This window comes from Delphinus delphis, chromosome 15 (assembly GCF_949987515.2).
Source record: "Delphinus delphis chromosome 15, mDelDel1.2, whole genome shotgun sequence".
NCBI classification, from domain to species: domain Eukaryota; kingdom Metazoa; phylum Chordata; class Mammalia; order Artiodactyla; family Delphinidae; genus Delphinus; species Delphinus delphis.
Genome location: NC_082697.1, coordinates 11,452,085 through 11,464,379, shown reverse-complemented (window position 1 = coordinate 11,464,379; position 12,295 = coordinate 11,452,085). Strand labels below are relative to the sequence as shown.

General features: G+C 56.4%; 1 protein-coding gene across 2 annotated transcripts in view; it reads left to right on the top strand.

Moving 5' to 3' along the window:
- SLC9A8 (solute carrier family 9 member A8) overlaps positions 1–9,997 on the top strand; it is a 71,934-nt gene extending 61,937 nt beyond the window's left edge. For both annotated transcript variants that reach the window (XM_060033424.1, XM_060033423.1), the window contains 3 exons: positions 1,359–1,579; positions 3,661–3,807; positions 5,136–9,997. In XM_060033424.1, the coding sequence (XP_059889407.1) occupies positions 1,359–1,579; positions 3,661–3,807; positions 5,136–5,243 (476 nt within the window). In that variant the 3' untranslated portion in view covers positions 5,244–9,997. The remainder of the gene's footprint in view (positions 1–1,358; positions 1,580–3,660; positions 3,808–5,135) is intronic.
- Positions 9,998–12,295: the final 2,298 nt, after the last annotated feature.

Here is a 12,295-nt window from a genome sequence, read left to right as displayed (position 1 = left end):
TTCCTCTGACCAGGCCTTCCCTCTGGGATCCAGACTCCAGTGTCTGAATCCTCCTTGGATGTTGTGGAGCCATGGCGATCTCATTGTCTAGGACGGAACTTACCTTCCTGCCCCAGCTGCTTGTTTGCCAGCATCCCCCTTCCTTCCACAGGAAACAATAACACGTGGCTCCCTCTTACGAAGTGTTTACTGTGCGCACATGCTGTCCTATGCCAAGGCATTTCATCCTCGGGCCGCCGTCATGGCAGGCCCTGTGTCTCGTTCCTCGTGCCAGCCTGGGAGGCCCCAGGGAAAGCAGGAGGCCAGGGGGTGGACCCAGGAGCCAGACTCCCGACCCCGTGCCCAGACCGTCGCGCAGCCAGCCTCCTAGGACCCGGGCATCCTCCAGGCCCTTCCCTTCCCTGGTCACCCCACTTTCCCCTCGCTCCTGTGACCTGTTGCTTCTGCTCCCCGTGTCTCTTTTAATTCCACCCCCTTCCCTCCGCCCTGCTGTGTCCCCATATAGGGTCTGGGCTGCAGCAGCCAGCCCCCCATCATGCTGTGATGCGCCAGCCTCCACGTCTGGGTCAGATCCTGTCGCTGTGTGCCCGGCCCGCCCTCCCTTCTCCTTCAGGCCCTCACCCTCACACGAGTCCTCGTTTGACATCTCTCCTCCCCGCTGCTCTGGGAGCTCCTGTCCCCCCGTATGGCACCAGACAAGCCAGGAAGTTTTTTAGAACGTGCCATTTCCCGGCTCAGTCCATACCCCTCAGTCCAGCCAGCACCCTCCCAGGGAACCAAAACAGGAAGTAAGGGAGAGGCCGTGATGCAGTCCCCTGAGCCGCTGGCCACCACGGGGGTGGCATCCTCCACTACAGTGGGCATTGGGCAAAAGGCATTCTGTGACGTTGCCAGTAAAGCGTGTGGCCCTGGGAGGACACCTCATTCTCAGTCTCGGCGCCTCATCTGTGCGCTGTGAGAATAACAGGACCAGCTCTACAGCTGTGACAATCGGATGAGGTCATGTCCGCGGAGCACGTAGCACAGGGAGGGCTCGTCTGCACCAGCTGTCGTGTTTCTAAAACATAAGAGCTGGGCTTGATAAATCCTCAACACGCACACGCCCGGCGCTTCACAGCCTGGACAGGTCACTTCACCCGCTCCGCTCTGCCGCCTTGAGAAGTGGGAGCGGAGGTGAGCCTCCGTTCCTTGCGCCTGCTTCTCTCACACCCCAGAGCCTCACAGGCTGAGTTCGCACTCTCCAGTGGGTGCATTAGGATGTCGAGCGGCCGTGGTGCCGGGCTGGGCCCAGATCCCCCGCGAACTGCTGCCCCCTCCCGCCTGCCTCCGTCCCTCTTACTCCCTTCACTGTCGCCCAGGCCTGCGGGGGGCCATCCCCTACGCCCTGAGCCTGCACCTGGACCTGGAGCCCATGGAGAAGCGGCAGCTCATCGGCACCACCACCATCAGCATCGTGCTCTTCACCATTCTGCTGCTGGGCGGCAGCACCATGCCCCTCATCCGCTTCGCGGACATCGAGGATGCCAGGGCGCGCCGCAGGAACAAGAAGGACGTCAACCTCAGCAAGACCGAGAAGATGGTGAGTGCCGGCCGGGCGGGCAGGGGCAGAGGGTGGGTCCCCACTCACCGCCAGAAAATGGGGGAACGAGACACGATCTGAGGATGATCCGTCCCTGGGCACGCACGCATAGGCGCGCAGCACATGCACACACGCACGCACCAGCTTCCCAAAGTGACAAGGAGGTTGGACTCAGGGTCTGAAGCGTGACTCTTTGGGGTGGGTTGTCTGCCGGCCTCGTGAAGCCACGGAGGCAGTGGCGTGGGAACGTGAACCTTCCAGACTCTTCCAGGAATGCTCCTCCCCTGCCAGTAACCACACCGCCCCATCAGGCCGGGACTGGAAGGAGGGTTTCAAAATCACAAAATGACAAAATTGTATCATTCCCTAGCATCTACTAAAAAGCCTCCTGTTGGGGCTAGATAAGGGGAAAGTGCTCACAGAGGCTTGGAGAGTCACAGGAGATGGCCCTCCACTGAGGACAGGCAAGGGCATGATTTGGGGGTGGAGGTGCCCAAGGCCATCTGCAGCGAGCCTGAGGCCCCCGGACCCCTGCCCACCTCTGCCTCCTCCAAGCCACCCTCCTCCCCTGAGTCACAGTGATTGTGCCTTTCCTGCCCTGTGTTCCCTCGGGCCCTGGCCTCTGGTCCTGCCTTCCTGCACCACTCCCTGCTCCACGCACATGCTTTTGCAGAAATGCATCTTTTTCTAGTTCCCTTGTTCAAGGCCATCAGTAACTTTACTCAGCCCTGGAAGGCACAGAAATCCTCAACCAGAGGTGGGGAAGGGGGATGTGGCCCACCTCTCACTCTGGAAAGTCCAGTCTGGGTGGATCTTGGCCTCCAGTCTCTGCCCGCGGCCTCTCCAGCCAGAGTTGTGCTGCTGAGAGAACCTTCAGATGACGTCAGACAGGGCTGGCTCACAGAACTTTCCTCACTCTCCGTGGCCCTTCTCCCCCCACCCCCATCCACCAGCCTTCTTGTCTGTTTTTAACCAAAGTTCAAGTATAGGTTCTCGAAGCTTTTAGTGGGTGTCAGGATTGGTGGAGGGCTCCAGGGTCTTACAGGTCTGGGGTGGGCGCCCAAAGAATTTGCATTTCTGATGAGTTGCCGGGAGGTACAGCCACACTTGGCCAAGCACAGCTCTGGTAGAACCAGGATGTGTGCTCGGGGGGAGCAGCTGCTGTTTAGGGCATGTTTTCTGTGGTGCCTGCGCTGTCCTTGGACTGTCCCTGATAACCTGCAGGAAGCAGATGGTCTCATGATCCCCATTTTGCAGATGAGAGCACTGAGGCACAGAGACCAAACCACACAGCCCTGGTCACACAGACTCTTAACCACCCCACTTTCCATCACTGGTCGTCAAGGTGGGGTTCCTGGTCCAGCAGCATCGGTGGGCGCTTGTTAGAAATGCACATTCTTGGGCCCCCTCCCAGACCTGCTGAATCAGGAACTGCAGGTGGGCCTAGTGGGCCCAGCATTTTGTGGCTCCCCAAGCTCCAGGTGATTCTGACGCCGGCCCGAGTTTAGAAGCGCCGCTCCATGGCAGGGAAATGCCCTCCCTGCCGCTCCCTCTCTCCCACCTCCTACACCCAGGGTACACCTGCGCTTGGGGGCGACTGCAAAACTGCCTATGGTCGCCCCTGCAGAGGGTGGGTGGTCCTTCCCTCCCTCCCTCTCTCCCTCTCCACATCCCTCCCTGCTGCATCCACATGACACGCAGATGTACCCAGAATGGGCCTCTGCAGGCAAAAAACGACAAAAGCCGCCTCCCTCATTCAGTTCACTGGTAAAGAGACAGCCTAGAAGAGCTCCCAGTCCTGGCCGCACAGACAGCCACCTGGAGAGCTTACAGTAGACCAAGCCCCAGCCCTGAGCTTCCAACTTCTTCACAATTCTGATTTTCCTGGATGTCCATCGTTTTCTTACACACCTTCCCGCCTCCCTACAGGCTCCCAGGAGGCCTCTTTGCTGCCACCGTTAGGGTTGGGGACACAGGGGCCGGGGTGAAGAGCTGCGGAGGAGGTAGGCTGGGTGGTGTGAGGGCTTCCAGGCAGGTGTCAGCTGACGAGCCTTCGGCTGCCTTCTCCCCACCCGCCGCAGGGCAACACCGTCGAGTCGGAGCACCTGTCAGAGCTCACCGAGGAGGAGTACGAAGCCCACTACGTCAGGCGGCAGGACCTCAAAGGCTTCCTGTGGCTGGATGCCAAGTACCTGAACCCCTTCTTCACGCGGCGGCTGACCCAGGAGGTGGGACGCAGGCCGGGGGTCCCTCGCCTTCCTCCCTCAGGGCCTGCAGTGGCCAAGAGCAGGGTGGGCAGGGAAGACCCACGTGCCGGGCTGGGTGGGGGCCTCTCCCCACTCAGCGTTCTCTCCTTCCCAGCCTCGCAGGCTGGACATGCTTGCAGCACTCTGCATCTACTGTTTTTCCTTCGCTGCCGTATTTAATGCTGGTTTGTTTATTTATTTATTTAATTCATTTATTTTTGGCTGCACTGGGTCTTCGTTGCTGCGCGTGGGCTTTCTCTAGTTGCGGCGAGCGGGGGCTACTCTGCGTTGCGGTGCGCGGGCTTCTTATTGTCATGGTTTCTCTTGTTGCAGAGCATGGGCTCTAGGTGCGTGGGCTTCAGTAGTTGTGACACGTGGGCTCAGTAGTTGTGGCTCGCGGGCTCTAGAGTGCAGGCTCGGTAGTTGTGGTAGTTGTGGCTCACGGGCTTAGTTCCTCCACAGCATGTGGGATCTTCCCGGACCAGGGCTCGAACCGTGTCCCCTGCATTGACAGGCAGATTCTTAACCACTGTGACACCAGGGAAGTCTCCAGTGCTAGTTTAATAATAGACTTGTTAACCCAGTTTGGATTTCCTGGATGATAGACTTGGGACATTGATCGGCTACTGAATCTGAGCTGAGGAATTTCAGACCTGCCAGGGCCTTGGACAGTGGCCCGAGGCTCAGGGCTCTTGCTCCATCCCTCCAGGCACCACTGGCCTGACAGTGAGTGACACACTCAGGGACCAGCTTGGGCCTGCTTTGCTGAAACCGTCATCCTGCACCGTGCAGGGTGGGGGAGGGGTTCTGGCTGCTGCCCCGCTTTGGTCCTGAGCCCCGTTTTCCCTCCCTCAGCAGTCAGGATCGCTGTCAGCACGTGAGTTCTTACTGTGAGCCAGGCGCTACACCAGACGTTTTTCACGATTGCTTCATTTCATTCTCCCAGCAACCCATGCAGTAGATGCAGCGGGTTGTCTCAGTTGATAGCCGGGGAGACTGAGGCCCAGAGAGGTCAAGTAACCCCCCGAGGTCACACAGCCAGTACCTGGCAAAGCTGGAAGCAGAGCCCAAGTGTGTCTGATTCCAGAGGCCAGGTTTTTTAACATCATGCCATCCTGCCTCCTACTCCTGTTCCAGGGTGACACCTCCCGTTATCTCCTCCCCAACAGAGAATGATCCCAGCTTGCGGTTAGTCAGTTAACACTTTGAAATTGCTTGTGGCCGCGCCCCCTGCCTCCCGTCTCCTCCCTTCCTCAGCCCTGACCCTGAGCCAGACCACTGACAAGGGCTTGCTGTGTCTCCCACCCCAGGACCTCCACCACGGGCGCATCCAGATGAAAACCCTCACCAACAAGTGGTACGAAGAGGTGCGCCAAGGCCCCTCCGGCTCCGAGGACGACGAGCAGGAGCTGCTGTGACCGACCAGGACGCGTGGCTTCCGGGCAACCGGGGCCGCAGCACTGCCATCCAGCCTCCCCGCGGCTCCCAGGACGGCCACCCAGCAAGGGCCCCCGAGGCGTGTGCATGTGGCACTTCTTTGGGGCGGATGGAAGCAGGGTGACGCACAGGCTACTGTCGTCTTAACCCAGGACCTCCCAGGCCTTTGGAGCCAGCCGGCTGCCCTGAAGCACCCTCTCCCCGCTCCCCACTGGGCTGGACCTCTGCCCTCAGGGTGGCTTCCCAGCCTGCGGATTGGAGGGACCACCTTTGCAGGTACATGTTTCCTTCTGCTTCTGTAGCCGGGGAATAGTCATCTGTCACGCCAAGGTGCCTGAGAGGAGAAATCCTGCCATGGACCCACTGTGCAGGGCGTCCCGGGAGCGTGGTGCGCCGTTGCCGCCATCCCTGGCCACTGCCTTCATTACAGGGGCCCTTCCCTGCCGGACGGGTGTCGGTAGCAGCAGGGCGAGAGGCCAGCCGCCGCTTCCCTGTGCGTCATCAAGGCACCTCGACCCTCAGCAGCGGCGGTTCTCACTTAAGCAGCAGGCTCAGAGGCCTTGGAAACCTCACACTCCCCTTCGTGATGTCGCTTGCACTCCCTGAGAAAGAGAAACTGAGTGACCTTTTTCTCTTTACCTCTGATTGGCACCTCACAGGCTGTCTCCCTGGGCAGCAGGCAGCTACTGCCCTTCTCTGGGAATACTGTGAATGTTTACACTGGAACCGAGCACGAGGGCACAGGCACCTCTCTAGAGCCCCATTGGAAGCCGTATCCCTGGGTTTTTTGGGGGTGAGTGACCCTATTCAATGTAGGGTCAGAGCACCCTCTAGAGGGAAAGTCTTCAGGGTTTATGCTGGCCAGCAGCTGCTGTCTTTGAATTCAGTTTAAATTCATGCACTTTTACAAAGTGGTGAGAGCCTAGCAGTCCCTTCCCTGACCTCGATTCCTTACTCAGTGGTCCTTGTTTGTTCAGAGGCCCCTTTTCCTGGGCTCTGCCCACCGTTTACCTGCTGCACCTTCACTGCTCATCGGCATCTTTTTTTTTTCCCCTCCCAATTCTCTACCATCTTGGGTCCCATTTGTCCCCGTGCTCCTCGTCTGCCACCCCTTCCCAGGGCTCCAGTGGCCTGCAGCCAGATGCATCTGAGTCTCACTTGCAATCCCTGAGCAGCCACTGCTCCCTCAGGACTCGCTCACAGAGCGCTTGCGCACGCGCGCGCACACACCACGCACACCCCTGCCCCGGCCACGCGCGCACACACACACACACACACACCACACACACACACACACACACCCCTGCCCCGGCCACACGTGCACACACACACACACACACACCCCTGCCCCGGCCCCATGGTCCGGGCCCCTGGGCCACCTCAAGGTGAGGAGCTGCCAATCATGTCCAGAGGACATGGAGTTTCTGACTTCCCCGCATCCACTCCCTTCACCGGCCCTTTAACAAGTCTTTACCTGCTTGCTTGTGCCCATCTACAGGCCTCTGGCAGTTTCCATATGTGGCTCAGGGTCTCAGCTGGAGCCTTGGGACTCAGCACCCCCTGGCGTGGTTTAATTCATCATGTGCATGTCGTTGGTTCTGTTTCGGACACAGTGGGCCAGCATGGACCTTGGGCTGGCAGCAAATGTTTCCATCTTCTCAGCCTCAGGCAGCGTGGCTCTGGATGTGAGGAAGGACTGACCTCGGGACCCTCCAGGACCCATGTACCCAGCCCACGAGGCCAGACCCCTGCCCTAACCCCTTCCCTTGCCCCAGAAGTGTAAGCGTAAAGCCAGTCAGGCAGGAGGGCACATGGTTTCCTTTTTATGCATGAAAAGTCAATTGGTACTTGATAGAGCTAAAATATGATTTCTTTTTGTAATCTCCCACCGTAACCCCATAATTTGAGCCAAATAGGATTACTTTACTTCACCTAATATCCCCACTGGAAGATTAATGCCATGCATAATTCCAGTCTCCGTCATTTCCTATTTCTTTTTAGTGGAAGAGAGAAGAGGTCAAAGGGAGAGGACCTTTGTCCATAAGGGGAGGGGGCAGGGATCAGAGGCCAGATTGTTCTCTCATTCTCCAATTAGTAAGTAACTGACTTTCCCCCTGAAATTCAGAGTCTGATCTCCGAGGTGTAAGTTGCATTGTAAACTCAGTAGCTTGCCGGAAAAAAATTTGGGGGGCTGTGAGTTCATAGATTAAATAATGAAAACAGGATCTTCTCAGTTCAGACTGCCCTTTGTCACCAGGTCCCACCTGTCCTTCCACTTTTAGCTGAGACCTGAGAGTGACAGTAAGTAGAGAAGCACGCGGGATCGGGGCGAGGTCCCCAAGGCTTGGCTGTGTGAAGGTGGCTGGGGGAGAGTCTTGCCTGGCCTGGAGCAGCGCCAGCCTGGGCGTCCTGTGAGCTGCTCCTGCCCTCTTCTGGCCAAGTAGTGGCTTAGCAGCGTGGGAGGGCATTTCCCCGCCAAGGAGGGCGCCCCGTGTGCCTCAGCCATCACCTTTGAACAGGCCAAAGCCCATGGAGAGAGATTTTTCTGGTGGACTTTTTTCAGATGTCTTTGCCTGAGAATCAAAAATTGCTGCTGTCTACCTTTAGCATTCCTAATAATTCTATTGTTGGGGGAATAAATGCCTAGAAGATTAAAAATATCCAGCATAACTATAACTTCACACATGTTTTCTTTTAGGTCTAGGCCATGGGACGGGAGAAGTATAGCACAGAGAGAAGGTAATACTTTAGGAGGAGGTGAAGGCTGTAAGGTCAGTGCGTGCCTTTGGGGAAGCTGGTTGGCTAGCCAGTGAACTCTGAAGACACGCCGTCTTGGGGAGCTGGGGCGTCCTGTAGCGCTAAGGCCCCACCCCAAGGCTTCCCCAGCAGCCCCTCCACAGCAGGCCCTACGATTTTGGACTTGGAATTCATCACGTGTTCTGCAGCCCTGTGGTTGTAGGACCTCTGGGACTAACCATGCTCAGAGGCTTGGAGTGAGAGGCCTCACAGGAAAAGAAGCTGGCTTTTCCTAGGTCCCCAGAGACCAAGTCGGGCTGAGCTGGAACAGAGCCAGGCAGAAGGTGGCTCAGTTCCATCATCTGGTGCTCACTCAGCCCAGGGGCAGACCCTGTCCCCCTGGCCAGCTGCCTCTTTTCACACACTGGGAATGCTTGCTGGGCCCCGGCTGACATGAGGCCAGGGGCCCAGAATGTTGGCAGCCCCTGAGTGCCCCAAGTCAACCTAGGGAGGCCCTGATTTGCCTGCAGATTCCTCTGTGTGCAGTGGAGTGTGGAAAGGCTGGTGAGTGGGGAGCCTTCTCCTTCAAGCCCTCACCTAAGGTGGCCTTCCGGGGTCTCAGGTCCACACTCCCATGGGGGTCCACACACGTGGCAAAGTCCCCAGTGGGGAGGCCACAGCCAGAATCCCTCTTCTGCTTCAGTGGGGAGAGTGAGGGTGGGGCCTGGTGGCGACCGGCTTCTCCTCAGTCAAGTCCGGGCCATCGAAGGTCCGGCAAGGTGTAGGCGTGGCTTAGGGTGGCCTTAGAACTGACCCCTGATTCTAGTGGGAGGAGGAATCTCTCAACAGCAATGATTGACTGTCAGTTAGGACTTCAAATGCCAAAAAAAGAGGAAAGATCCTTTGCTCCTTCCTCATTCCCTCCAGAATGCAGGCATGTGATTCTCCTGCCGGGTGGTGGGTAGGAAATTATCTGAAACGTTCCTGGTAGAGCAGCCAGAATCATTAAGAAGTTGTTCTACCAGGAACCCGGTCTCCAAAGCCCCAGGCAATATGTTTTAAATGAAAACACCACAGTCAGAGTGACGGCTTCGGATAATCAGCCACACTCCCTTCCACTTAGTCTCCTGTCATTTCTCACACAAATGGAGTTAGATGTTCAGGGACTTCCACCATCATTGCCCATGTTACGAAAGAAGACTTTCTAATTTCCCCCACCCCGTTTCACCCTTTCTCAACCCAGCCGACACAGTCCCTAATCCCAGAGGGAAAAAAAATTTGTGGCTTTTCCTACCCAGGAGCTGGTCTTTTCCTAGCTGCTCCGCGTTGAGCATCCTGGCTTCAGGGCGAGAGAGCTGAGTCCTTGGAGTGCAGCTGCGGGCCCCGTGGCCATGGGATCCATGGGGATTGTGCAGTTCGGTGGTCAAGAGAAAGGTCACCTGTCAGCACTATGGGCCCCTGTCCAAGGAGCTGGTCAGCCACGCGGAAGAGCCACTTCTCCAGGCCCCAGCGCTGCTCTGAGGAGCCGCGGAGGCCCATGGGCCGGGGAAGGCTCCTCGCTCGCTCGGCTGACTCGGGGTTCGTGGCTACCAAAGGCTTTAGCGTTTTCTCCAGTACAGCTCCTGCAAAGCTTGATTTATTCTCAAGATTAATCAGAATCTTGTATTCTTTTGAGTAATTTTCTTTTTAAAAATGAAGGATTTTTTTAAGTACAGCTTTTTGATATAAGGACTATTGGGAAGGTCAGGCTTGTTCTTTTGTCCTCCCCCAAGTAAGATGTGAGAGGCAGCCGTTAGTCCTGGTTCCTGAGAAATATGCTGCTCCTCTTGGTGGGGCTGTGGGTTGCAGAGGCGAAGGTGGGTCGGAGGTGGAGGGACCTGCAGCTGCTCTGCTGGAGCCTCTACCTCGTCTCACTGGACTCTTCAAAGAATTCAGAAATGGATGAAAAACAGTAATGTCACTGGATTCTTATTTAGAAATAAAAATGAATGCTGCTGAATCAGACCCACTTTCTGTGTTTGTGTTCCGTGGCTTTGCAAAGGCCTGGGTCATGCCCCCCTAGACTCGGCTCTGTCCACGCCTGCCCGGCTCTCGCGGCCAGAAGCCTGGCAGAACGCAGTGGTTAGTGGGCAGGAGTGCGGGCTTTGGGCCCCAGTTCCTGCCTCTGTCCCTGTTGGGCTGGACCCCGTGAGCCCATAAGCTTTGTAGTTGCCCAGCCTTGAGACCAGAAGAAGAGCCTAGAGACAGCAACAGAGACATGAACGGTTTGTTGGATAGAGGGATCTTAACAAACGGTCCTGGAGCAAAACCCCACGGCGTGCAGCAGCCATCGGACAGGACACCAGGACATGGCAGCAGTCCTCACCACATCAGGGAGATTGATGTCAGGTGGGCTCGGTTACCAGGAACTAATTGAGCCCTATGATTAAGAGGATTGGATAGTCACGTGAGGGAAGCAGGGGCTGATCGAGCAGGGGATGTGCAGAGAGCAGGGGACAGCCATCTTGAATGGCCTGAGCACACAGTCCCTCAGTGAGGAGGACGTGAGGCCAAGCAGGAGGGCTCAGCTCAGGCCCAGCCTCCAGCCTCCAGCCACAGCTGCTTCCTCACAGGTGCGAGGGACTTGTCCTCCCTGGGGTTCTCTGGGCTAGCCGCCCTCCTCCCTGCTGGGGTTGCAGACTGGCCCCTGGTAGGCCTTTGACTGAAACCAGGCTCTGAACCCACACGGCCGTGCGAGTCAGATGGAAGCTGGTGGCGGTATCTGTGGGGCGTCTGGAGGCTCCGTTTGTTTATACACTCTCATGCTTCCAGAAGGCATCTGAAGCTACTTACGGTAACAGGTGCAAACAAAAATTACATGTGATATAAATGAAACTAGGCAGAAGAACCTGTCCTGACCCCAGGCACGAGCCTCCTGACAGGGAGGCCAGAACCAGGGCTCTTAGTTCCTCTCCACCCTGCAATGCATCCCCACCCCCAGGCCAAAGGAGGAACGGTGGGGGGAGAATAAATCACATCCTGGACCCTTCCTCTACCTGGATTGCTAACTGCACACCCAAACCAATGCCTGCTGGCGTCAGGCAGGGAACCTGGTCAGGGAGCAGCGCTGGTAGGAGGCGCACGTGGCCCTCAGCTCCCTTCCACCTGTGACGGAGACCTGGGTTCAGAGAAGGATTCCTCCACCCTAATGAAACCATGCAGGTGGGATGACAGGTGGCACTGGAGTGATAGGCCTCTGGCAAATATAAAGCAGAATCTTCCCAGGCCACCGATGGCTGCAGAGGAGGCTAGGAAATGAGCAGAGTGTCAGCCTGGACAAAATGGAACCCTGGTAGTAAAGGTGAGCAGAGCCTGAGTGGGACTGGGTATTTTCATTCACATTTCAACCTTCTCAATGTCTAGAAAAAGCACTCAGGGTGAAGGGGAGCAAACCAGGGAAGTAGTATTTTGCTTGGAGGCCAGAAAGCTGCAGGGGAGGGTCACACACAAAGTTGAGGGCCCCGTGACCTCCACTCGACTCCCAGGGGAGCTGAGGGGAGATGAAGCCATTTATGGTCATTCCATTCCCCTCGCCTGAGAATGCTGAGGAATGGGCCTCTGGCCCAATTCCGACAGAAGAATGAAGCAACATCTTAGGGAATTTCCAGGACTGTTTCCTCATACTCAGTCACTCAAAGAAGGGAAGCACCCTCTTCCCATGGTCTGGCCTTTGCCTCCCATTATGTGGGGATGCAGTGCTCAGACCTGCTGCAGCAATTCTGAGACAAGGGAAGGCCTCACCAACCTGCTGCACAGAAAGACAGAGGCCCTGAGTTGTTAACAACACTGTCGGACCAGTGAATTAAGCAGTCCTGGAACCGACCTCCCACCGGAGCTCACTGCGGGAGACAATACGTGTTCTTGCTGCTGATGCTGTTTGGGTTGGGTTTTATGTTACAACAAAAATAATCCTAACTGAAAGAACTTCATGAAGTCAGACGAGCAGATTCCAAAACAAGATATATAGCATCAGCCTCCAAAAATTAAATTGATGTGTGTGTATATAGGAAAAAATCTGGAAGGATAGGTATGAAGTTTGAGAGAACTTTGGTCCTCTCTGAGTGGAAAGATAATGGGTAACTTTTAAGATCTCGTCTGAAGATATTTTCTATTTCTTTCACAAAGAACTTTTATTCAGACCAGAGGGCAGACAGCAGAAGCAAGAAGAACTACAATTCTGCAGCCTGTGGAACGAAAACCACATTCACAGAAAAGTAGACAAAATTTAAAGGCAGAGGACTGTGTACCAGATGAAGGA